Raw genomic sequence first — 26,760 nt, 5'->3', positions numbered from 1 at the left:
TAAAGAAATCCCAATCCCTCTGCATCACATACTCCAGAGACCTCAACCTCATTACCACAAGCAACAGAACATACTGGAGGGATAGGTTCATAACCCACAGACTGCCCATCCTATGGAATAGACTTCGCATGCATGTCAAGTAGAGCACCTTGCTGAGCCTATTCAAGAAAAATCTTGATGAGTGGATGGGAAATAGAAAATTCACCCCGGGGATACCTCCAAGTGGCTCTACTCAACAGAGGCAGTGGGAACTAAGGTCGGGGTGGCATGATGCCAGAGTAATCCTATGGCTAGGCTTGTAAAAGCCCCAGGGCCAGTAGCCTAGAACACACCTATGAACCTATAATAAATAGCTTATTTAAAGCAAAAAAATGTCCAGTGTCAGTTGAAAAATTTGGAGTTGAGGTCAACAGTACATTTTGATCTTATGTTTCCATGGACAAAAAGTGACTAAAGGTGAAGGCAATACATTGAGAGGTCTGGACATTGTTTACTGAGAGAAACATAAAACTAAATGAAATAAGGGCAAGAAGTTCAGTAAAAAGTAAAGTTTGGAATTATTGAAAGTGAAAAAGAGATTGCAGCTTTTTGAGTAACTAAATACTTTAATGCAGTATATATGTTAGTTTTAATTAAAGATAGCCAGTGCATTTCTTCTTAAGGCTAAATGTTAAAGTTTTCTGAAACACATATGTTGTTTTTCATATCTGGGAGGAGAATAAAGATAAGACAAGAACAGACTAAGTAGATTCACAGGCGGTAACATGCAGTTTAGCATGGATAACCTTAATTTCAGATTAGGTTTCACTGCTGTGAGCAGCTGTTAACTTGGGACAAGTGCTCATATCAGGAAGGTAAAACTTCATTATTTAATGTTGTACATAGTTTTGTGTGTCTGTTTCAATTTAATAGTTAATAGATTATAGGACATTCAGTTTGTTTTTTTTTTGTTTTTTTTGGGGGGGGGTTGAGGGTTTCATTAAAACTATCTTGTAATATGAGACATAGGTTTAAATGGAAGTTTTAAAAAAAAAACAACTGTATAGAACATCAACCTACCAACCATTAGTTGGTGCATGTAACATAAAAGCTGGAAAAAGAGATTTAAAAAAGCTATCCTATATAATAGATGGGAATAATAATTTAATTTTATAATGAATATACTAAACATATTATTTTTATAATGTGAATGGGCTCACAAGTATAGATGAAAAGGAAAGAATATTGAATTATATTAAGAAACTCAAAGTGCAAAGATCAGGGTCTATATTAGATCAGTGAATGCTTAAAAAAGCAAACGTTCATTGATCGAACTTACGTAAGCAAATGTTTAAAATATCAAAGCAACAGAAAGCTGAATTTTTTCCTAGGGAAAGAATTTGGTTGTCTGTTTCTGTTGCTTCTGTATTTTCAGTGCTGTGGTGGAAAATTACGGGTCGGGTTCAGGTAAGTGTGCGATTGTGTGGATGTGAGTGTTAGGGCAGATTAGGTGAGTTAGGGTTAGGGCACGGGTTAGGTATGTGTGCGATTGTGTGGATGTGAGGGTTAGGGCGGGTTAGGTGAGTTAGGGTTAGGGAGCGAGTGAGGTGAGTGTGCGATAGTGATGGACCTTAGGATTAGGGTTTAACAACATGGCTCCCTAAAACTTTAATAAAAAAAAAAAAAAAAAAAAATTCTATCATTCTATCATCTTTTGATAAAGAGATGGTTCTTAAATCTGCTTGGACTAAAGCTCCTGTTAAGATTAATGAGACAACTGTGTGTTTTGACAATGACTATTCTTCCTTGGTAATAGCTAAAAGAAAAGTTTTTCTGCCACTAATAAGGGAGCTTAAAAAAGCACAGTTTAAAACATACCTTCTGTTTCCTGCCAAGCTAAAAATCTTCCTTCCTGATGGTCCTAAAATTTTTGATGACTTAGACTCTGCTTTACTGTTTATCAAAAAAATATCAAAAATAAGATTTTGGATAAAATAGAGGAAATGGAAAGGGGTAGTCCTTCATTAAAGAGACTGGCAACTGAAACTTCGTGGAAGACTTCAGAGAAGAAGAAGAGACTAAAAAACAAATGATTTGTTCTATGTTTTTTTTTTTCTTTTTTTTTCTCTCATCATTTGACTTCATTATTAATCTTTTTAAATATAGTTTCTGCATTTCCAGAAAGCCACAAATATTCTGAAAAAGATTTAATCAAAGTTATTCTCTGTGTGCAAAGAAATGTTTTGTTTCATAACCAGTCAAAATATCTGAGGAACTAATAACAAGCTATTAAGCTAATTATTAAGCTATTATTCAATTTGTTTCTCTTTCTGAAAAAGAGAAGTAAGGTCAGTAATTTGATACATTTTTTTTCTCTTTTTTTTCTCCTTTTCTTTGTTTAAACAATGGCATTCTATTTAGATTATGTAGTGGGTAAAGGGTGGGGGAGGGCAGGGAGAGAAGAGTAATGAAAATATGATTAATAGAATAATAACATATTTATTCCTTGTAAAAAGTTTATTCGTTCTTCAAATGCTATTCCTAATTATACTTTCTTGATTATACTGCTTATGCTTGTTTGTAAATAATCTGTCATGCTTTAACTAGTAATAATTAGAACTAAATAATAAATAAAATAATAAATAGTAGTAAATAATATGTTTTATTTTTAACTCTATTAATATAAACAGTAAGTAATATTCCATTGTATATACATCTTATAGCTTTCTCTTACATTTTTTTTATTTCTGCTTTACACTCTTTTATTTTCTACTCTCTTTTTCTTTTCTTTTTTCTTTCTCTTTATTTTTTTTTCATATTAACATATAGAAATGCTTTTGATCATATAGACACAGTAAATAATAAGATTTACATAAAAATTGAGTTGGGACAAAATATTGAGTTTTATTACTTATTAATAACTTTGGGCTTAATTTCACTTACATAGAGGCTGTAATAACCTGTAAAATACATCGCGAAGGTTTTGTCATGTTTAGATGCATTTACACTGCTAAATGAATGTTTGTCACTAGTTTTTAACAAGTTTCCCGCCAAAATGTTAAGGGAGACAATCTGGGATGTGGGCTACCTCATGAACAGTGTCCTCGAGTTGTTTTAAAAGCTCCAACTCTCAGAATTCTCACAGAGAAGCTGAAAGCAGTCAGTTTGACCTTTGACCCAGATATCACACTGACACATCGCAGATTCAGGAAGAACACTCTACCAGGAAGTAGAACCGATGCAAATGCGACTATGTGAAGGAAAATGAACTCTTTAACATCTAAATGTGAGTTATTTTATATAATTACTTAAATATCTATGTTATAATTCATAAAATATGTCAGTTATAATGATTTTAAATGATGCAGTTTCTTGTAGTAAGTAAATGTCTTATTTTAGAAGGCATAGAAAATGAAACATTTATTCAAGTGTTTTTGAAAATCTACTTGACTGCAGCATACTAATCTGTGTTAAAAACTTATGTTCCAAACATATACATTACTATAACTCATTTAATTCATCTGATTGACAAGCATAAATAACTTTATAACTCTATTCTGGAAGAAATTGTCATGTGATATATTTTAAAGCAGTAGTATAGACATACAAAATACAGATGGCTTTTTACAATAATGCAAGTGTTTCTGAGAATTTGCATAACTATGCAGTATGATTTATAACAATTTCTATAAATATAATATGTTATTCTATTGACAATAATGAGTATGAGTAAAATGCTCATATACAAGCAATTCAAGGTTTTTTTGGAAGCTGTTGACTGCATTTACATGACAGAAAATAGATGCATCTTAATATATGTAATGTCTGAACCATATTAGCCAAAGTTTTTGATTTAAATGAATGTTAGAACTTATTTTTACATACTTTGAATTAATTAATATGTAAATATGCCTTCCTTTTTTTTTTTTTCTCTCTCTTTCTTTCACTCTCTCTCCCTCTTTCACATCTTTTATTTCTCTCTCTCCTCTTGGTTCCTAATATCAAGATTATTTGAATGCTATTTGAATACAAGTGTATTATATTACATAGATGTATATAGTAGTATGAATAGTTTAAAAAAAAAAAAGTTTATTTTAGTTTATATGATGCTGTTTTATCAAATGTGTAGTCTTGTCTTGCTAGATAATTGAATTGAAAGCTGTTAATTTAAGTTAAATATAACCAGTATTAAATTGATAAGGTGGTAGCTGAGGTACTGCTGCTTAGGCTAGGGCGTGAACTTGAGTGGTAAATACTACTCTAAGTTGGAGTTTTAACTCCAGGCTGGATGCAAGGTTTAATCCTTACATTATTTTCACTTGTTTATTGTTATATGTATATAGTTTTGACATCCACAATATATTTTGTACACTCATTGTCACTACAAACAAAATTGAATCCTATACAAAATCCCATAAGAGATTCAATAAATACAGCTATATTTAAAGGTACACCTAAAGGAGGAGATGTAACATTACTTATGTTGTTATTTGTTATTTTGATCATAAGATTCTTAAGTTTTAAAAATGCCAAATGACATCTTTAAAAGGAATTTCTTTAAACATTAATGGATTGAATAATCCGTGTAAAAGGGCAAGCCTAATAAGATACACTAATTTACATAACACCAACTTAGTCTTCCTGCAAGAAACCCATCTCTTGAAAAAAGATATTGATAAACTAGCCACAAACAAATATACAGTATTGGTTAGTTCAAAGCACACTCAGAAAAAAAGAGGAGTGGCTATTTTATGGAATAAAAGTATGCCCATTCCTAAAACCATTAAGTCTTATCAGGATGACAAAGGAATGTTTTGTATGGTTACAATACAAATTAATGGGAAGACTTACACTTTAATTAATGTATATTGGATACCTGGAATTGGTATTAATACAGCATCATCTTGATAAGATCATATCATTCTCTATAGTAGATATTATTTTAGCTGGTGACTTTAATTGTATACTACATGAAAGTGATACTACCACTATAGGAAAAAGAAGAATTACATCTAATGCAAAACATTTAAATGATTTTGCTAATTCTTATCATTTGAATGATATTAATAATCAGATAGATTCAAAATCATTACCATACACCTTTTTTTTCTAACAGATACAAAACTTATTCAAAAATAGATAGGGTCTTTATTTCTAACCAGATGGTAACAGATTTAATTAATTCCAAAATCATTTCATGTCCTATATCTGATCATAATTCAATTGTTTTTGAATTCATGATAAAAATACTCATAATGTTCAGATCAAAAGGATACCAGCATACTTAACTCAACTAAAAGACTATAAAGAATATATACTTTCAGAAGTAAAACATTTTTAGACATAAATAATACTCCTGAAGTCTCCATTGTCTATGTTTGGGATGCCTTAAAATCATATCTATATGGACAAAGTATCAGATGGTATAATAATAAAAGGAAATCTTGGGATAAGGAATTGTTAGATATTCAAAGTAAATTAGACTCTTATAAACATAATAATAAAGAAAATATTATGGACAAGAAAGTTATTGAAGAAATAAACAAACTAAATGAGAAATACAAAAAATTTTAACTCATAAAGTTAAAATAACTTTAGAGAAATACAAGTTTTGTCTTATTCAATAAGCCCCAAATACTTACATAGACTTAAAAATAAAACAAAAAGGTTGAATAAACAAAACCATATCAAAGAAATCTTTTCTCTAAGGAAAAGAAGAATGTTTCTAGTATACCAGAAATACTAGATGAATTTAGAAATCACTTTCACAAAATTAACCATAATAACATTAACATGGAACCTAAAGATAAAATAAAGGAGTTTATAACCACAAACATGAATAAAAAGCTTAATAAACAACAGATTAAACTATTGGACAAAAGTATTTCATATACAGAGGTTATTACACAAATAAATAAGCTTAAATCAAACAAAGCACCGGGTAATGATGGTATTATACCAGAGATATATAAAATCCTTTCTAAAAGTACATATTCATTAATACATAAGGTTTTTATTTTGGCCCAAACTGAGTTAATAACCCCCCCCCATCTTGGCAATATACATTTATTTCGCCAATTTTAATACCTAATAAAGATCCAACTAGATGTACTTCATATCGGCCCGTCTCATTACTTAATGTTGATTATAAAATGTTTATGAGTATTTTTGCTGATAGATTGAAGACAATCATCCCCGGCATTATAGATATAGATCGGACAGGCTTCATTGTAAATAGAAATACTTTTGATAATATAATAAGAACTTTAACATTAATTGATTTTGCAAATAGGAAAAAGAAAGATTTAACACTTATTAGTCTTGATATAAGTTCAGCATTTGATTCAGTAAGTTGGGACTATCTGTTTACCTTACTGAAGTGCACAAACTTCTCAGATGCATTTGTAAATCTAATTGAGCATTTATACAAAGGAACATTGGCTTATATTAAGGTAGGAACATATGCTTCACAAAAAACACCCATTTTTAAAGGTACAAAACAAGGATGTCAACTTTCTCCACTATTATTCACTTTAGTAATGGAGCCTTGGGCTAATTTGATCAGAAACAGTACTGACATAGAGGGTTTTGAAATAGATGAAAATACAACATCCAAAATTCAACTTTTTGCAGATGATGTTCTAATTACATCAGCAGGATCTAATTCTTCTATGCAGTCTCTATTTGATAAAATGATGAATTTTAGAAGTATTTCTGGTTTAATATTCAATGAAGAAAAAACTAAAATACTACCTATACATACACGAAAAAATATTCTCATTAGTGATTTTACTAAATATGTACCCAATTCAGGTCAGATAACTTATTTAGGTATAATACTATTTAAAGATATTAAATCTATTATATATAATAATTATAATACCTGTTTTCTTAATATACAAAATCTTTTTAATACCTGGAATAATATGTTTTTTACTATGGAGGAGAGACTTACAATTATTAAAATGATAATATTTCCCAAGATTTTATACTTAATACAATCAATAATACTTCCACCTACAAAAATAATTATCAAGAAACTGAATACACTAATGTTAAATTTCCTATGGGCACCTAATAGACCTAGGATTGCATTAAAGAAACATACTAATAGCTGGTCTCAAGGGGTATTTCTTTTCCAGACTTTAATTTATATACTATCTCTTCTATTGTAAAAGTTATTACTTTATTAATAGATCAGTCATATGTCAAAATGGAAACATTATTGGGAGCTAATTAGTATGCACTTCATGAAAATCTCCTTAACACATAAAATATGATTGTAAATAACTCCATGTTATGGTTACTAAAGGAATTTTGTACTTCACCTATTACACCTAAACATATGGTTTGTTACCCATTAAATATTATTATTAGCTATCGTAACTTTATATTCATGCACCCTAAGTATAGGGAATGGAATTTTATTATATTCCCTATAATGTATACTCAGGGTATGCTTTTGTCATCTACTTCTGAAGGAACTCATTTAGCTATAGATAATAATCTAAAGTACTGGTATCAGTTGATATCTGATAATAAAGTTAAAAATCTAGATTTCTTAAAACAAGAATTTGATCTAAGAGAAACTTGCTGGTTAGAGGTTCAGACCTTTAGACAACATCTCATTAATAAAATAGATCTAATGTCTATAACAGTTAAATAATCTATTCCAACACTGATTGATTACTTGATATTAAATTTACAACATAAAGTTTCTGATAAAGGTAAACTTTCATACATACATAAAATTATCAGACAAGAAACTTTTTACAGTGTAGATACATACTGGAATTATTTCACTTCTATTAATGGGGACCCACCAAATCAACAAGATAAACAATATATATTGGAATCTGCCTATAGAACTACGTCTTCCATTGTCTGGAGACTTTATACATGGAAATTTTTATACACCTTTGATGATGAATAAAATAAATAATAAAGATAATCTATGTAAGAGATGTAATGTAGAAATGAATGCTGACTGAGCTCATATGTTTTATGACTGTATAAAATTGAAAGAATACTGGAAGTCAATTAATGAATTTTTGCAGGCTCTTTTTACAGATAATTTCATTATTTCTAAATCTCTTATATTATTCAACACACCTGTACCTCAAAGTGTTAAAAAGGTTAAGCTTCCCTTGTTATGGTCTATTCTAGCAGTGGCTAGGAAAATAATAACCAGAAACTGGATTTCAGATACACCTACTTCATTCAATGAATTTAAAAATGTTATGAATATAGTGTGCCATATGGAAATAAACACAATTAGGTCAAGAACAACTAGAAAAACATCTTATTATATTGTATGGGATAATTTACAAAATTGGTTAAAAAAGTCCTAATTTCAATAGCATGGTATTTTAGTTTAATTAATTAATCTGATTGTAGTGGATGTCTTTGTAAATACTTTAGTTGTTTTGTTGAATGTTATAATCGTATCTATTTTTAATTACTTGTATAAAATTGTTATGATATTTCTCTTGTATGTTAAAACAATAAACCTGTTTTGAAAAAAAAAAAAAAAAAAAAAAAGAAATGTTATGAAAATTTGCATAAAGCAGAAGAATGTGGAAATCAACAAAAACCACAAATGGAAACATTTATGGAAGACTTAGCTATGACAGGGTTAGAGGTAGATGAGGCACAACAATTACCAGGTAAGATATGAAGAGGTGAGAAAAAAATTGTGGTGCATAATCAATCTTCAAGAAAGTCTCCTGGAATTGAAGGTGCTCTTGTGGAAGTTTGGAAGCTAGGAGGGAAGAAAGTGATACTGATCGGGTAGGTTTGTTTAACAGCATTTTAAATGGAAAGGAAGCACCAGTGACCAAGAATAAAGCTGTAGTGACTGTAATACCTAAAGATGGTAAAGACCTATCAGACCCAGTTTTATATACATCCATTTCAATTTTAAATCATGATTATAAAATGATTATATCTATAATAGCTAAATGATTGGCAAAGGTGTTGTCAAAATTGATAGATATGGATGAATGTGGTTTTGTGGGGGGAGGCAAACCTTTGACAACATTAATAGAGCAATCGAAATAGAGAGAGAAAGAAGCAGAATGTAAGAAAATACTGATGTTTTTGGTGGGTTTTGATGCAGGGAAAGCATTCAACACAGTAACCTGGGATTTTATCACTAGGATAATTGAAGCTTTTGCATTCCCTGATACAATAATAAGGTTAATGTGGAGGATATATGAGGGATAAGAGGCAAAAATTAAAGTGAGAGGGTTCCTCTCTGCTAAGGTGTGTTTAAAATGAGGACCCAGGCAAGAGTATCCCCTTTCCCCTTTGTTATTTGCATTGTATTTAGAACCATTGGCAAAGAAAATAAGGGACTCAGAAATTCAATGGTATAATTAGTATGGTAATGAAAAATAGTCGGCTTTATTTGGAGACAATATTATTCTGTACCTGATAAAACCAGAAGAGGGCATATCAGTGTTGAGGAATATTCTGAGACAGTTTCAAGTCTGTTCAGTATATAAACTTAATGAAGACAAAACAAAGAAAATAGCTGTAAAACATGTACCCTCACATGAATTGGTTTAGCAATACCCATATTTATGGAGACATGATAAAATGAAGTATAGGTTAAAAAGGATTCTGTTACAGTTGGTAAAGATATGTAGGAAGAGAGTAAACAAAAGTTTATACAAAAACTGAGAAACTTGAAGCTCTTGTTTGTGGATATGAATAGCAAGATAAAAGCAGTGGAAATGTTTTTAACCCCTTTAATTGTATATAAAAGTCAGGCATATTTTCATCAACCAGAGGAGTAGTTGTGGATAGTAATTAATAAATAAAGAGTAGAAGGATTGTAATGGGAGGGGAAGGTGGTAAGGGTCAAGTGGGATAAATTAATCTTTCTAACAGAGCAAGGTGGTTTATAATTACCTGATTTGAAGGGGTAGTTTAGAGCTGCACAGTTAAGCCTCATATACATAGCACAAGCAGAAAGCTATAATTCAAAGAAGAGAGTGAATAAGATGAAGTTGGGACTCAAGAAATAAAGAGACAGTGAGGGTTCCAATGCAGAACTTTAAGGAGAATAAAGACAATCATAACATTATATTTATAAAATAGCAGAAATAATTCTAAGAACTAAATCAAACACAAGAATGGAAATAGGAGATTCTGCCAATAGGAATGACTGCAATTAGTGGAACAGAAGGAGTACAAAGAATAGACAAGAGGGGTCTGGAATTTACAGGATAAATCTGGGAAAGGAAATAAAGTATTGGGAGCAAATAACTAAAGAGAGACTAAGAGAGGTAATAGAGTGGGAAGAGGCCAAGAAGACATTTTGACTGCAGGCTAGATACTGCCTTCTCTATCAGGGATTTATATCAGAGTGTAGGCAAAGGTAAAGGGACAGGGAAATCCTAAGTGGAAGACCTGCTTTGGTAGAGGTTTTAGAAATCAATCAGAGGACTTTACAAAAGCCTGGGATGAGAGAAAGGATAAGCAATTCACAAGCAAACAATGGGAGGATATATGTATGACTCATCAACATATACAAAGCCTGGAAGATTCAGGATTATTGCTTGAAAGCATTTGCATAGGTACTTTTATACCACAAGCAGTCTCCAAAGAATTTCTCCTCAGGTAGATGGTAAATGTTGGAAGTGTGATGGAGAATCAAGAGGTAACTAGAAACATATGTGATAGGAGTATAATGAGTTGGCAGACTTTAATTATTATATGCAGAGTACTCTGCCAGAAATATTGAGTGAGCAAATGGGCGTAACTAAGGAAATCATTTTTGAGCTGGGGTACAAGATCTAAATGTATTAGACATAGTGATTCCTTATTGAGTTTAATTCTGGTGACTGCCAAAAATAGCAATTAGTACAAATTTGAAATCAAACTCTAAACCAAAAATATTTGATGCAGACAATATTGTCACAAAGATAAAATAAGTAGAGGTGGGATCTTTAAAAAGGTAGGAGTAAATAACCTATTAAAATGGAAATTATGGGAACCATACATGCAGAATAATGTTTTCGGGGAGGAATGAGGTTTAAGGGGAGGCATGAATTGATCAAATTATATAATCTTGGATTGATGATAACTGTATACAAGTCAACATGTTGATGTGATTTGTTTTCATTTATATAACTGTATGTTTGCCTGTGTCTTAAGTGATAATCCAATAATGGTGTTAAAAACTGTGTTGTATTACAGATGAAGAAATTGTAAAAAATATGTAAATAGGATGGATATGGAGTTGCAAAATATGTAAATGATGTAGAATAATGTGTAAGTAGCATATATATATATATATACATATATATATATATATATATATATATATATATATATATATATATATATATATCTTAATAAGGCAGCAACCCCTACTCTTTATTTGGTAAGTGCCATTGAATATTTTACATCTAACTAAGCTGCCTCCAGCTCAGGCAGATGAAACCTGACTTTAACAACCTTATCACATGGACAGTCCACTCAGTAGTACACCACCCACTCACCCCCCACTCCTCACACACACACACACACACACACACACACACACACACACACACACACACACACACACACACACACACACACACACACACACACACGATTAAAAGATGAAATGGTAAGAAATGCAATAGAAAGAAGATTAGAAAAAAGCATCTGTGTTGCTGATGGAAACCCTCTGCAATCCCACACCCTACAACTTGGTCTTTTTTTTTGGTAAATATTAGTCCTCCCCACCCACACACACACACACACACACACACACACACACACACACACACACAAAAAACTTAAATCAGTTTAACTATAAAGTTGTGCATCATGTGGAGAAAATAGTATGCCCTTTTCCCAGTGATGTATGATCTTGGAGAGAGAATTATTGATGATATTCTAATTTTTCACTTTGACTTTTTTTGTCAACCACATAAATTTGAAGTTTTAACAACTGGAGTCTTGAACATTCCTGAAGGTTTTCCTGAATCCTGAAGACCTTAGAATTATACACCCATTCATAAAAATGCATAGAGCTAGCAGTCCCTACCAGAACCAAGTATCATGGGCATTTCCAAAACATACCATGCTGGTGGTCTATTACCATCAATAAACTATACAAGAAAAGAGAGAGAAAAAAAAACTCACTAGATCCTACAGTGCCTTTTATGTACACTTCCACTTTGCATGAATAGCTCCTGATGGCACCCAGACCTTTTTAGGTTCTGGCTTATTTAACTAAGGGACTTATCACCTAATAATAGACAGCATTAGAAGGGGCAAGAAGTTATTAACATAATGCCTTTAAGACTGTCAATCTAGGATGTCCTGCAGTAGAGAAGTTAATCACTGTTTGCCACTTATTATTCATATTTCATTTTTATTTTAATATTTCCATAACCAAGAGCTTTATATGTTATTGAAGGATATAGTGTAAAATACCATGGTTTAAGACAAGAAAATGTATTGTTAATGTTCATTTATATCACACTGTATCTTAGATATTCCAGGTTGCTTGGTAGTAATTATGAAAATAAACAATATTTCTATATATATATTTACTACTTCAAAAAACAAGTGACTTATGATTGCATGACATCAAGTGAAACCTTACTCACAGTAGAAAAAAACTGTCTTTGATATTTACACTATAAGGTGCACATCTTGAGAGATATTTATTGTTATTTTATATTGCTAATTATGCAATTAAGTTTAAGTTTTCATATTTCTGTAAATATCTAAATGAACATGCACTCAAGGAAGAACTTTTTTTGTTGTAACGTGAAAGCTTATTTCTGGTTAATAAAAATGTTCTGACAATATATGCCTAGGTTGTATAGATTTCAAGATATGGCAATTTGTGAAAATTTTGCAAAACTTATAATTTTGTGGTTATGTGAAATAATATAATATTTATGGAAAGGCTATAAAATGCACTATTATTATTATAATGAATAATTCTTAGTGATAACATTGCTATTTGTTCAGTTTTTGATACCTTTTATTGTTCACAAAATATGTACATTTGTTTGTCTTATGCTTTTTAAGTTTAATTTTCAGAAAATGCTCTGGAAGGCAAATTATGGGTAGGCTGCTAGAGGCATTAATGAATTAAATTATTTAGTAGATCCAAAACTCATCTTCAGAAAGACAACATCAAAAACATTACAAAAAAAAAATATGAAGAATACTATCAGATCCACTAAAGGAATGCATGAACCTAGGCTGCCCTCTGAAACCAAAGATAATTATAAATCCTTCTTTAGCTATGTTACAAAATTAAAAAAACAATCCACATTACTCAGAACGTATTCATAATTGGGCAACCTATTCAGACTCCACTGATATAGTCAATATCAGCCCTGAGATGTCTGTTCCATGCCTTTCAATATCCAAACCCCTTGCTCTCACATTTATCTCTAAAGACTACTTACTAAAAGTGTTAATTAAAATGAAAAATATTTCCTTCATGATGCCTAACAATATACCTCATTGCTTAATTAATGCTGTTAAACATGGCCCTGCAGATACACTCCTCAAACTGTTTAACTTTAGTTTAGCAGCTGATTTTGTCCCTGATGATTGGTGCACAGCACTGGTGATGTCCTTAACTAAGGATGACCTTACAGCCAATCCAGGTAATTGCAGACCTATCATCCTTACAGGGCTCATCTGCAAAGCTATGGAATATATTATATTTTAGACTTGACACTCAATATTTTGGCCTTATGAAGGGTAGATATTGTCTATTTAATCTGGTAAATTTCTTCAAAAGGATTATTGAGGCTGTAGATGTGGTCATGCAATGCACTTGGTTAACTAAAAATGGGTTGAAACCAAATGCTAAAACAAAACCTCTCTCCTTATTGTACTCTTTAGACAATACACCTCTAAAAACAAAAATATAGCTACATGGATGAGCTCTTCTGTCTTTTGGCCATCATGTTAACAATTGTCAGGAAATCCTTTTATTTAGCCCAGCTAATTGCAAAGGAAGACTATCAAGATCTAAAGATGTAATCACTCTTTTACTTAGCATTGATCAGGACAATGACTGAGGATAACACCATCTTTTGTATGTACCTCACTAAACATAACTAACAATTCTTGATATACAGCTCTACCCACTTCTGTTCTAAATATCTTCTCAAATCTAACTCTGCTCCTTTCCCTTCACAATCTGCTTATTCTCTGCACTATCATGATGGGTATTACCTTGCCGCACCACACTGTAAGAATTCTGCAACACTAACATTGTTGTTTTCCTCCTGTAACACCTTATTAATCCTCTTCCTCTCATTTCTATCACCCCCACCAGTACTAATAATAAATAAGCATCCCTCAAACATTACTTCATCCTCACCTATCAATCATCTTCTCATTAGCTCCTCAAAAATCTGTTCAAGCTTATTTCCCATAACTCTATTCCACTGTTGTAACCCCAAAATATAAACAAAAAATGTCAGTCCTAATGTCAAGGTAATACTTATACCCATCTTTTTTTTAAAAAAAATGCCACAATAATCAAACCATCTTTCTCCACCACATGTCAGTGTGGTGACATCCACCCAAAGCCAGGTTCCAGTCAACCCACCTAATCAAAGAATATATGCTAAAAGTTTAAAAATGGTCACTGTAAACATTTGAAGCATATGCAACAAAATCACAGATTTTCATGCCTTGATGACCAAACTCAACACAGACATCCTAGCCACAACACAGACATGGCTAAAACCTGAAGTAAAATATGCTGAAATACTACCACTGTTTATAATATTATTGGGCTTAACAGAATACATCAAAAGCAGGTAGAATACATATAATGTTCCCAAATATGCTCACAGTAGTTCCCAATATAGGCACAATCCCAAATTTTGGAAAAGCAAAAAAATCTTAATCTCATTTCTAAAACTTAATAGAGTCAGGAACATATACATTGCTATGCTTTACATCCCCAGGACAGAACATTCCAATACTTGAAAACATACTTTTTTGGATAGCAGATATAATCAGAAATGAAATTATCCTTCTGGGTGATGTAAACATTGACTGGCAGGTTTTATCTGCAGATTCAACAATCAATAGCATGAAGCTCTTTGGATTCACTCACCTTGTTAATACACAAACAAAATATGGCAAAATAACTCCCACAAATATATCCTGAACTGAATCCTGGTTACCAACCATTCTAATTTTACCTCCTCAGGTAGCCTTCCTAATACACTAAGTGACCACCTGCCAGCTTATATCCACAAGAGTATTACACAACTAACAAAAGAATATAAGCTCAAAACTACCTATAATCTCTCTAATGTATCCAATGAGTCTTTCATTGAAGCTCTGAAAGCAGCTCACTGATCCATCCTAAAAAGACTCCCCTTAAATAATCTAGTTAAATACTTCAATGCAGCATTTCTAAATATTCTTAACAAAACACCTTGGCCCCACAGTGTACAACAATAATTAAAAACAGCCCTACCCCATGGCTCGCCAACCAATGTAAACTCCTTATGAAAGATAGACACAAAGTGTGGATTAACTGGCAAAACAATAAAAATGACAAAAATTGGCAACGATTCAGACAGCTATAAAATCAAGTCAAGAAACAAGTTAATAGAGAGAAAAGTCTTATTATACTCACCTACAAGACAGCCATAAAAACAACCCTAAAAAATTCTAGTCCTCCTTATCTTCTCTTATCAACCCAAGGTACAAAAAAAGTCCAAGCCCATAATTAGACATTCCCCCTCTTAAAACAGCTACCCATTTCAATACATACTTCATAGAATAATATCCAACTTAACCTCAGACTCACCTAACATACTCCCTTCTCCTCAGCTAATTTCCCCTATCTTAGACCCTAGCACATTTCCTTCGCAAAACTCACCTAACTGCAACCTCTCCAATACACATACAGACAACTTCACCTACTTTACCTTTCAACCAGTGCCTATAACTCTCATAAAAAAAGCTTTTTTATAAACTAAAATCGTGTTCCTCCTCAGCTGATAACCTTCCCTTGGAATACTTAAAACTAACTGTAGATGCAATAGCATACCCAATCAGCATTCTTATTAATGGATCAATAACAGAATCCTCTGTCACTAACTTGTAGAAAATGACCCATGTTATCCCTTTGCATAAAGGAAGTAATTCCACTGACATTACAAGTTTCTGTCCCATAGCCATCCTTTCTCCCCTTTCTAAAATCCTACAAAGATGTATTCATCAAGAATTTCTTCACTATCTGTTACAAAATAAGCTAATCACCAATACCCAACATGGAATTTGGCCAGACCACAGCACATCCACTCATTACTATCATTTACAGACATGGTCAATAAAGCTCTCAACTCTTTAAAGTTTCATCTGCAGTATTTCTAGATATATAAATGGCTTTTGAATGGACTCTCACAGTAAACACTTCAGTCAGCTATCCAGTCTGGGTCTATCATCTCCATCTATTCAGTAGTTCTGTAGCTACCTTGCCAACAGACAACAAGCTGTAAACTTGCAGGGATCAATATCTGCATATCTTACCCACTTACACAGGAGTCCCACAATGATCCATCCTTGTCCTTCTACTGTTCAATATTTTTATCAATAACCTACATTAATCTTCTTGTGAAAGCAACTTGATTCAATATAAAGATGACTCTACCATCATCTTCTCTTCAAGTACTTTAACACACCTCCAAGAAATCACCCAACAAGCTGTCATCCCATTGTAACCTGGCTTACAAGATCACAACTCCTACTTAAACTATCAAAAAAACCCTCCTCTTTACCCCAAAAACTCACACTCCTAACAAAGCATCTTTCAAAAACTTGCTGGCAAATGGCACTGAATTTCAATTAGCCCACAATACCAAACAATTAGGAGTCATAACAGATGCTAATCTTAAACATAACTATACATCCAAAGCAGTATAAAAAAAAAACATCAAAAACTAGGCATGTTATATATAAACAAACATTTTCTGAGCACACCCACAAAAATTACTAAAGCCAAAACTTATGCTTTGCCCCTCCCTACTCCATAGAGCACTACCTCTAACCAATTTACAGTCCACCATTAAAAAAAAAAACTTGAAAGCTGCTGCAACAAAATTGTCAAGTTTTCTTCTAATTCAACCTCCTTTACCCATCACTGTAAAGCTCTGCTTATGCTTAGCCTTCTGGAACTCCCCCTACACCTTTCCTACATTCAACTTTTATTAGTTCATAAAATCATACACAAACTATTAGCCTGCCAAGCTCTTACCCTTTTTAACACGTGTTTCCTTAAAATAACTCTTAGATCAGAAAGTGAACAACTTCTCAGCATAAATAAACCAAATAAATCCCCTGAAAATAGACAAAGCCTATACTGATACACAGTAACAAAAAAATGGAACTCCTTACCTCTAACCACCAAAACTATTTCTGTCTTACCCTTTAAATACTCCCTAAAAGAATACTTTACTAAATCTTAGACCTGCTCCTGTGCCTTCAACCTAAATCACACTTCACAACCCTCTCCAGCCTCTCCAGTCTCCTCCTCTACTCCAGTCTCTTGTTTTTCCCACTAACTTATCTTATCAACTTCATCTCTGCAGACCTTTCCTCTACCTATTTCTCTTCCCTACCTACTTACCTAAGCTACCTGAGGACACCCTACCAAAACTAAAATTGGTATCCAGGTAAAGCTCAAGCCAAAACTCAAGAAAAAATAAGAAAGAATTCCAAAACGTACTTGACACACCACAGCTGAAATAATAAAACATTAATAAAAATAATAAAATGTATATGGTGAGCACTTTCACATTACAACATACTGCTTCTTAAGATCAGTAAAATTCCAAGTGTATAACACACCTGCTTTTAAAATCAGAAAGAACCAATCAGCTACAAATAATCAAATGAGGAAAACTTTCATCCAATCAAAACACTCAGAAAGTGCACAAATTAAACTACAGATCTGCACCACATCGCTAATCAAAATCATTAGCAATGTGCACAAATCACGGTTCAAATTTAGCCATAAGAGCCAATCAACCTGAAGCAGGAAGTGTTTCTTTCATTCATAGTAAGCTAACCAATCAAATGACTATCCATGAACACAAGTCAAAATATAGATCTAGGCTGTAACGGCCAGTCAAATACAACAGAGATTAATGCTTTCATACATAGCAAAGTATAATCATGAAACTAAACAAATAGTAAATTTAGTGTCTCAAACCATGATTCTTTAGTACGGGTTTGACAGATAAAATTTCATTTAAACCTGAAAAGCTGTCACCTTTTAGACACATGACTCAATTCGTTCAGCACACTCAGTCCTATTCCTTATATCATTGCCCCTCATATTTAAGTGAACAACTTTTAAAACTAAAAATCTAAAAATATGATTAGGCCCATAGTAGTTCACATGCCTCACAAGAGTGTTGTTGCTACAACTTTTACATATATCATTAATGTGTTCTAAAATTCTGTCTTTAAAAGAGCGATTCATCTTCCCTACATAAAAACATTCACAAGCCTGACACTTCGCATAGTAAACAACATTCATTGTCCTACAGTCAACGTAAAAATTCAAAAAGACCTTATAATTCATTGGTTTATGTAGAAAATAACTGCCAACCCAAATGTGGCTGCATGCACTGCAATATCTACAAGGAAATGTGCCTTCACAAACAAATCAGGCTGCTTCACAGTCAAAACCCCTATAGCATAGTTGTCTTTTCAACAAAACATTGTTGTGAAAAGAAAATTTAGGCACAGGACCCACAAGTTCTTTCAGTATTGTATCAGTCATTAAGATGGATAAGTTCTTCTTTATTATGTCACAGACTCCCCCAATATTGCTAGAATGCATTAACAGTATTTTAGCGCCAGGAGCAGCATGTTCATTCTGCATATTAGTAATATGATGATCATCAAGAAAAGGAGTAGCAATTCTCTCATAGAGATAACCTCCTCCATAATTTCATATACTTTTTTATTGGAGTAACCATGAGCAACAAACTCAGCTGCAGCCATTCTCAATGCTTCAGCAGCACGACTACCATCATTGTGTAACCTAGATAGTCTAAGTAGCTGCCCCTTAACCACATTCTTATCTATGTGTCTAGAATGCATGCTAGATATGTGCAGGATATTATTCTTCCTACAAGGTTTCCTATACATTGTTGTGGAAACATTAGCTAAAGCTTCTCTACTGACCATAATATTCAATAGAGTCCACAGAAAAATTATGCGTAAAACATAAAAAAGTAGTAGCAGAATGCAGATAGTCCATAAAGTGCATAAGTCTCTCAGAATTGCCCTTCCATACAAGAAAGACATCATTTACAATACGTTTGCAATAACTTACATTATGAACATATAGATTATTGGCATAGATAAAGTCATGTTCCCACTGTGCCAAAACTAAATTGGTATAAGAATTGGCACATGCAGTATCCATTGCCATGCCCACACATTGTAAATAAAAGTCTTGTTCAAACACAAAGGCATTCTTCTCCAAAATCAACCCCAATAACATACAGATCAGTAATACTTTATTTGAAGACAACTCACTGCATGTGAAAATAAAATTTCTAACATTCTCAATGCCTAAATCATTAGTAAGAGAGAGGCAATTTCCAAGGTTGCAAACAACAAGCATTCTTTCACTTCTAATTCTTTGTACCAAGCTTAGACATCCGAAAGGAAGTTCTTAGTATCCTTAAGAACACTGGGAGTCTCATCCAATATTGGTCTAATGGTTTTCTCAGCAAAAATAGAGAGGTGTTGAGTAGCCCATCCTTGACTGGAAACAATGGGAAGCATGGGTGGATCTCTCTGATTCATGTGAACCTTTGGTAAACTGTACAAAAATGGTATGACAGCATGTTCAATAGTGGAATACTCATAGAGTTCTAAACTCAAACATGTCATATGAATGTCATACAAGTAAAAATTGATCTTTTAATCAAGCCATCAACTGATATCTATACAAGCGCTTATACGTATGACCATCTTATAGCATTTCACACACCTTGAACAAATAATGCTGCCTGCCCATAAGTACAATACCTCCTCACTTATCTGCTGGATGAATCACCAGATGAGGATTCCTATGTAGTATTTTCAATGCAGCCAATTCACCTTCAGATAAATTATAAAATACAGTTTTACAGCCTTCAGCTAAGGCTTTTTGCAAATTATCTTCACAAACAGCAGTGGATGCTTCAGCAAGGGGATGTGGTGCAGGTGTAAAGATGCTTGGTTTCTTATAAAACTGGTTAACATAAGCAAACTGTTGTGGGAACATCAAACTGAAACCAACATTCCTGGAAAACAGTTGCAAATGTATTTAAAAGGTTCATCTAATCAGCAGTGAGAAGGAAAGAGGAGATGCTTATTATTAAAGTATTCATTCTTTGGTCCTTGTGTTCATGGCATGTGTCCTGATGCTCTGATTCACTGACCAAACACGTCCTTCTTGGACGACTTCATGATCACCCCCTCATGTGATCTGTCTCTATGGGAAGAAGCTATATTAAAGGAAAATGAGTATTGCCACTTAAAACATTAGAAACAGTTATTGAAGATTGTATGTCACCTGACATGTACATCAGTGAGAGCAGACCCTGCATTACAAGTAGGGACACTTGTATCAGCCTCATGCTGTGTTATCACATCAGACTCCCGCTGAGTATCGGCATTTTTCCTCAAACTCTATTTCTCATGAGGCTAAGCAAAGACATACCCTTTACTAAAATCAGCTAAGTCTCTCTGTAATTTCTTCTTTATGGCAAGTTGCAATCTAGCTTTATAGGCAGCTAGATTATCATATAACTCATCAAGTCTTAACTTCTGCTGCTCAGTATCAAATTTAGTGGAAATACCATTCTTAATTTTAAAAATCTCATTAAAAAGCAACTTTTTCTCTGGTTTAAAAAAGTTAATTAACAAATTCATATACTCAAAGCTCACTTGTAAATTCAATGACTGCCATATCTTAAGAAGCTCTGTATAGCTGTTACCGTATGTCAGCATCTTCAATACCCTTATCCCACGAGGGACAACCTTGTGATGGATAGTAGCTTCCAAGTGAAGATTTTGCCATTGAAGGCATTTATATCTATACAACTTGTGTTCCAGTTCTCTTATGCAAATTATAAAAATCTCATCAGTCACAGAATCCATCCTCACATCATTATTAGCCATGTCCGCAGTTACAAATAGCAGTGGATTAGCATCCTGAGTCACTAGACATTGCAGGTGATCCAAATACAACGAAATCCCTCTATGTGGATTATATTTTAATTTAGTTTTAAGTCCTTCAGCCATGTCCTATGATAACACAACCAAACAGACAAACAACAAAACTAAAATCAGTATCCAAATAAAGCTTAAGCCGAAACACAAGTAAAATGTGTAAGAATTCCAAAATGTACTTGGCATACCATGGCTGAAATAATAAAACAACAACTTTAATAAAAATAATAAAATGCATATGGTGACCACTTCTTCAGACCAATAAAATTACAAAAGTGCAACATACCTGCTTTTAAAATCAGAAACAACCAATCAGCCACAAATAATCAAATCAGAAAATTTTTTCTCATCTAATCAAAACACTCAAAAAGTGCAGAAATCAAATTACAGAACTTTAGATTTACACTTTTTGAAGTTATTTATAAGTTGCTCACTTAAATTTAAGGGGCAGTGATATAAGGAATAGGATTCAGTGTGCTGAACCTAAATGGATCATGTGTCTAAAAGCTGACAGCTTTCTTGGTTTAAATGAAGCTTTATCTGTTAAATATGTTTCTACCTGTTGTATTTGCTTGGCCGTTGCAGCCTAGATCTTTATTTTGATTTGTGTTCATAGATACTTATTTGATTGGTTAGCTTACTAACACTTCCTGCTTTAGGTTGATTGGCTGCTATGGCTCAAATTGAACTTTGATTTGTTCACATAGCTTGTGATTTTGATTGGCTATGTTGTGCAGTTCTGTTGTTTGATTTGTGCACTTTTTGAGTGTTTTGATCAGATGGGAATGATTTTCATTTGATTATTTGTAGCTGATTGGTTGTTTCTGATTTTAAATGCAGGTGTGCTACACTTTGTAATTTTACTGGAATGAAGAAGTGTGTTCTACTGTGAAAGCACTCACCATATACATTTTATTATTTTTATTAAAGTTATTTTATTATTTCAGCCATGATGTGCCAAGTACATTTTGGAATTCTGAAGACACCCTACCCTGCAATCTTTTTTATATTCTCTTTCTCTCTATCGTTCTTCTTTCCATAACCATAATATGAACATCATCTCTCATACTAAGACATCACTCAATTTCTGGTCACTGTCTCTAATAATGTAATCTCTTATATCTCTTTAAAATATCTTATTATAATTGTCTCAGGTCTCATTTATCACATATTAATCTGTGTAACAAATAATATGGCTACTGAGCTTTGCCTCACATATTTTTTCAAACTCATGTTATTGTTTTTATTGGACTTTACTATGAAACACATGTTCAATGTTTTTTTTTCTCATTACATTTTTCACTCTTATAGTGCAACATGATACTCTGTGATTTAAAATATCTGTGCTTGATGTTTTTTGGTGCAACATGATACTTTGTGATTTAAAATATCTCTCCTAGATTTTTCAAAGATTGTGATTGTGGAGCTTTTCTCCTTCTGGCCAAGTCGGACTTTCCCAGTAAACAAATGTCAAATAAGTAAAACAAATTAATTAATTAATTAATTAATTAATTAATTAATTAATTAATAATTAAAAAAACCCTCAAGATTCCTAAGCAAAAACAAAATTACAGGCCTAAAGTTTCTGAGTTACCAAGAGAGGTTGGAAGCTCTATCCTTTTAGCCAGTGTCTTATACACTTTTGAGGGGAGATCTCTGTCTCACTTGTCAAACCATTAGAGACCCATGTGTTCTGGCACTACTAGCTCTGCCAATAATAGAACCAGGGACCAAATTCTTCAAGGAAAGATAAATAGAACATGGTGGTGCTTCTCCTGCTTGTTAAGCAGTGTGACTTACATAGACTGGATTGGTAACCACACATTTCCTCAAAGATTGTCCAGTATGGCCCTCCTGAAGAAATGAAGTGCTGCCTGAAGGAGGGTATTGGCAAGGAGATACTGACCATGAGACTCAGTAGCCCTGGAATATCTGTGAATCTAATGGAACCTATGTAAAATATTCTATAAAGCTTTTGAATTGACATAAAGTTTATCAGTGCTGGTAACCCTTATCAAAATATATTTTTTCATTAATTTGTAAGAGAATGTGCATAAAATCATCTAACTTTACTGAATTAGGTATGTGATACATTAAGTTGCAAACACAAGTAGAATAATTTGAAGGAAACACTATGCATAGTCTTTGAATTATGCCATCTTTAGAAATGCATGCCTTTTGTGGGTTTGCTGACATAGAGGTAGAGGGTGACAGGTCCTATCTGCAATTCTGGTGGCCCATGAGCTATTATCAGAGAACAAATTCCAGTGGGCAGGTGGGGTAAATTTGAGAAGCCTCTCCCTAATATACTACCCTCAAGGGGGAGGGTGTACCTTTCTTTTTCCTGGTGTAGCTTAATGTGCAGTTTGGAGTTTCTAGTCCATGTAGAACAGTGGAAGCTACTGATGGATTGCCATTCATAGCAGAAAATAAGTGAGAAGAATGGAACAGATATGGTCCATATTAATAACTTTATATTTCCAGTGTGGTGGTGGAAACATGCATAGAGAAAACTAACTGTGCTTCATGCTGCAGGCTGGAAAATGTAATACTCAACTTTACTAAACTTTACTCAAAACCCCTCCCATTTCAAAATGTGCCTTCTTATCCACCTTTCTTCATGCTGGAAGTGTACTTGCACCAAGCCCCCCTAGAGTATGTAGACCACCATATTTCTTATCATCAACTTTTTCATATCAAATTGTACTACTGTATATAGAGATTATAGTTGCAATTAGCCATGAATATACTTCCCTTGAACTGATTGAATTAGACTGTACTATTGCTCAAAGATGCTCCTGTTTCAGGTTCATCTCAACACTCATATATATACTATTTCATTGTAAATGAAGTTGTAATTTCTTTGCAATTCCATTGTAATTATATCTTGTACTGTGGAGCTTTTCTCCCTGGGGCTCCACTGAAAATTAATTCTATTGGCCCACTGTACTTTCCCGGTAAACAAACAAATAAGTAAATAAATAAAGAAATAAAGAAATACTAGAAATCTTTGGTTTTTTCTCTGTCTATTCACTGTGAAGGACAGCCATGCCTTTAGCCATATTGCATGCAACTGGCATCCCTGGTATGAGTAGTGCACTAGCCAGATGGTAAAAGACGATTGTCATAGAGATTAGAGAGTGTCACTAATGTATGGCAAAGAGGTGCTGCCATTGCGAAACAAATAAAAGCATATATCCCTTTCAGGAGCTGGTCACAAAATTGGCAACTTTTCATTTCTCTTGATAGTTTCACATATACGAACAACTGTAGTTCAAAATTTATTAACCAGTTTCTGACATTATATCATCACCTATATCATTCTACATAAGATAAATGATAAATGACTATTAAATCTCCTTACCATATTCACAGTTTCTGCCTTCAAAGCCTTCTGCACAAGTACAGTTGAAACTACGAATAGTATCCTCACATGTTGCTTGGTTCAGGCAAGGAAATGAAAGACACTGCCTGCCCCCTAGAAAGGAACACATATGATTTTGTTATATTATATTAATGATAACTTAATTCCCTCAATTAGGTAAAGCATAAAATACAGTTAAGTCCCCGGACAATCACAGACATGTATACAGTTTATAATAATCACCAGTAAAACTTTGAAAACTTGTAGCCATGGTTCCTCTTTTACATTTACTGTAGGAAATTCACTATCATCCCATAATTGTACCATAAAGAAAACTTAGTCTGCTGTCATATGAAAGAAGTTTGCATTATTTATTTACTGTATTAAGTTTACCTGTTAATGTTAATGTGCCTAAGGAATATCCACAGTGCAGATCAAAGAAAAAAGATATACAGCACAAAGCTAAGGACAGCTTTTTGCTTTATAATGCCTCAGGGTCATGTGATAAAAAAAGAGTCTGCAAAAAATCCTGGCGGTCACAGGGAGAACATACAAACTTTGCCCAGGCAACTTACAGAGACCAGAAATGAATTTTATGTAGCACTTATCTATTGTGCTTTAAAATGTATATCTCCACTGTCATATAAACATTAAACCCTTACAACGGCTTAAGTAAAACATTTGATTTAATTAGCAAAACATGCATTATGTAAATATTGTATAATTGAGAACTCTAACAAGCATGATATATTACTACGTATTATATTTTTTTAGACTATACCTGTTACCTGCATAATTACTGCAGTTATCAAGTTTCCAAAATGTATATTTTTCTGATAAAGTGAATAAAGCTGGTATTATGGATGATCTGTAATACAAGCTTCCCACCTGTTCTCTTATAAGTCATATATCTGACTCCTAGAATGACCCCACATACAGCTACTACTATGCGTGGTGTTTTCAAGGAAAAGGGGTGGGGGACAATAGAGGTAGGTTGCCAGGATTTTCTTCTGTATCACACATGCACAACTACAGACAATTTAGAGCCCAAATCTACCCTTCTGGATGTCTTTAGAATGTGGGATGAAAATGGAGCAAACCCACACAAACACAGTGACAAGATGCATAATCTGTAAAGATGGCACACTTGCTGTAAATCGAATGGGAGAACCGCTTGCTGTGTGTCTACAATGCTACTCACTGCACCACTATACAAATCTCATCCTACTTTTTAGAGTGTATAGTAAGTTGTGGCTTTGAGTCCTATATAACCAATGCTTTTTTGTTATGATATCTGTAGTCTCTTATAGATGAACATTTACAAGTATCTGTTGGTATAAATAAATCAAAGATCTTTGTGAAGATGGGGGATGCTCCATGTACCCTAAAAGCTACAGAGGAGACAGAACTTTAACAAAAAAAATAGATGAAGTTGATGGCAGTGAAGGACAAATTAACAAAAGTAACTTCCCCTTCAAACCTGATTGTACAATAGGAATATGATATGATATGCTAATGGAAGAAATAGTCAGGATACATGACCAAGAAAGAGAGACAGCGACAAAAAACATGAAGAGAATGGAGGTGTCATTTTTTACCTTAAACAGCAGTTAAGAATTACGATGTTAAATAATGATGATGATTTAGAAAAATAGACTAGTGTAGGCAATATCAGAATTGTGAATGTTCCAAAGTCAATGCCAGAAAATAATTTAGGAAATTGTTTTGTGGGCAGGGAGCTAACTGTTTATAATTTCTGACTGGAACTAAGTTGTGTAGGCTATACACAAGGTTGAAGGAGCACATCAAGGGATATTTAATGCAAGGAAAGGGATATGTTGTCTGCACTCATTTCTGGCAAGTGAATCTTGATGTAGACTACACCTAACTTAAGAAGAGTGAAAGCCAATAGTAAAAGACCAAAAAGCCTACATAAAAAAGAAAGCAAAAACAGCTCCACCAAAAGCACTGTTACTTCTAAGAGGTTGGATTGTAACACCTGATGGGCTGGTATTGTCTAACATTGTCCATCTTGTAATGATTTTTGTGAAGACAGTAGACTTTCCATGAAGGTTGATAATGGTGAGACCCTAAAACAATGCTCAAGAGTATACTGAGCATGTTAGCAGAGCTGAGTTGGAGCGGTTCAGTATAAGCATGGCAGAAGCTATGGG

The 26,760-nt window shown here is 33.3% G+C and overlaps 1 protein-coding gene across 1 annotated transcript in view; it reads right to left on the bottom strand.

Moving 5' to 3' along the window:
• LOC122802849 (vitamin K-dependent protein Z-like) overlaps nucleotides 1-26,760 on the bottom strand; it is a 342,162-nt gene that overhangs the window by 173,095 nt on the left and 142,307 nt on the right. Inside the window, exon 4 of the mRNA XM_044072639.1 lies at nucleotides 24,587-24,700. Within this exon, the coding sequence (XP_043928574.1) occupies nucleotides 24,587-24,700 (114 nt within the window). The remainder of the gene's footprint in view (nucleotides 1-24,586; nucleotides 24,701-26,760) is intronic.

Source organism: Protopterus annectens, chromosome 5.part0, assembly GCF_019279795.1.
Source record: "Protopterus annectens isolate FY-2018-M chromosome 5.part0, PAN1.0, whole genome shotgun sequence".
NCBI classification, from domain to species: domain Eukaryota; kingdom Metazoa; phylum Chordata; order Ceratodontiformes; family Protopteridae; genus Protopterus; species Protopterus annectens.
Note: the sequence above shows the minus strand (reverse complement) of the source record. Positions and strands in the feature narration are given on the sequence as shown.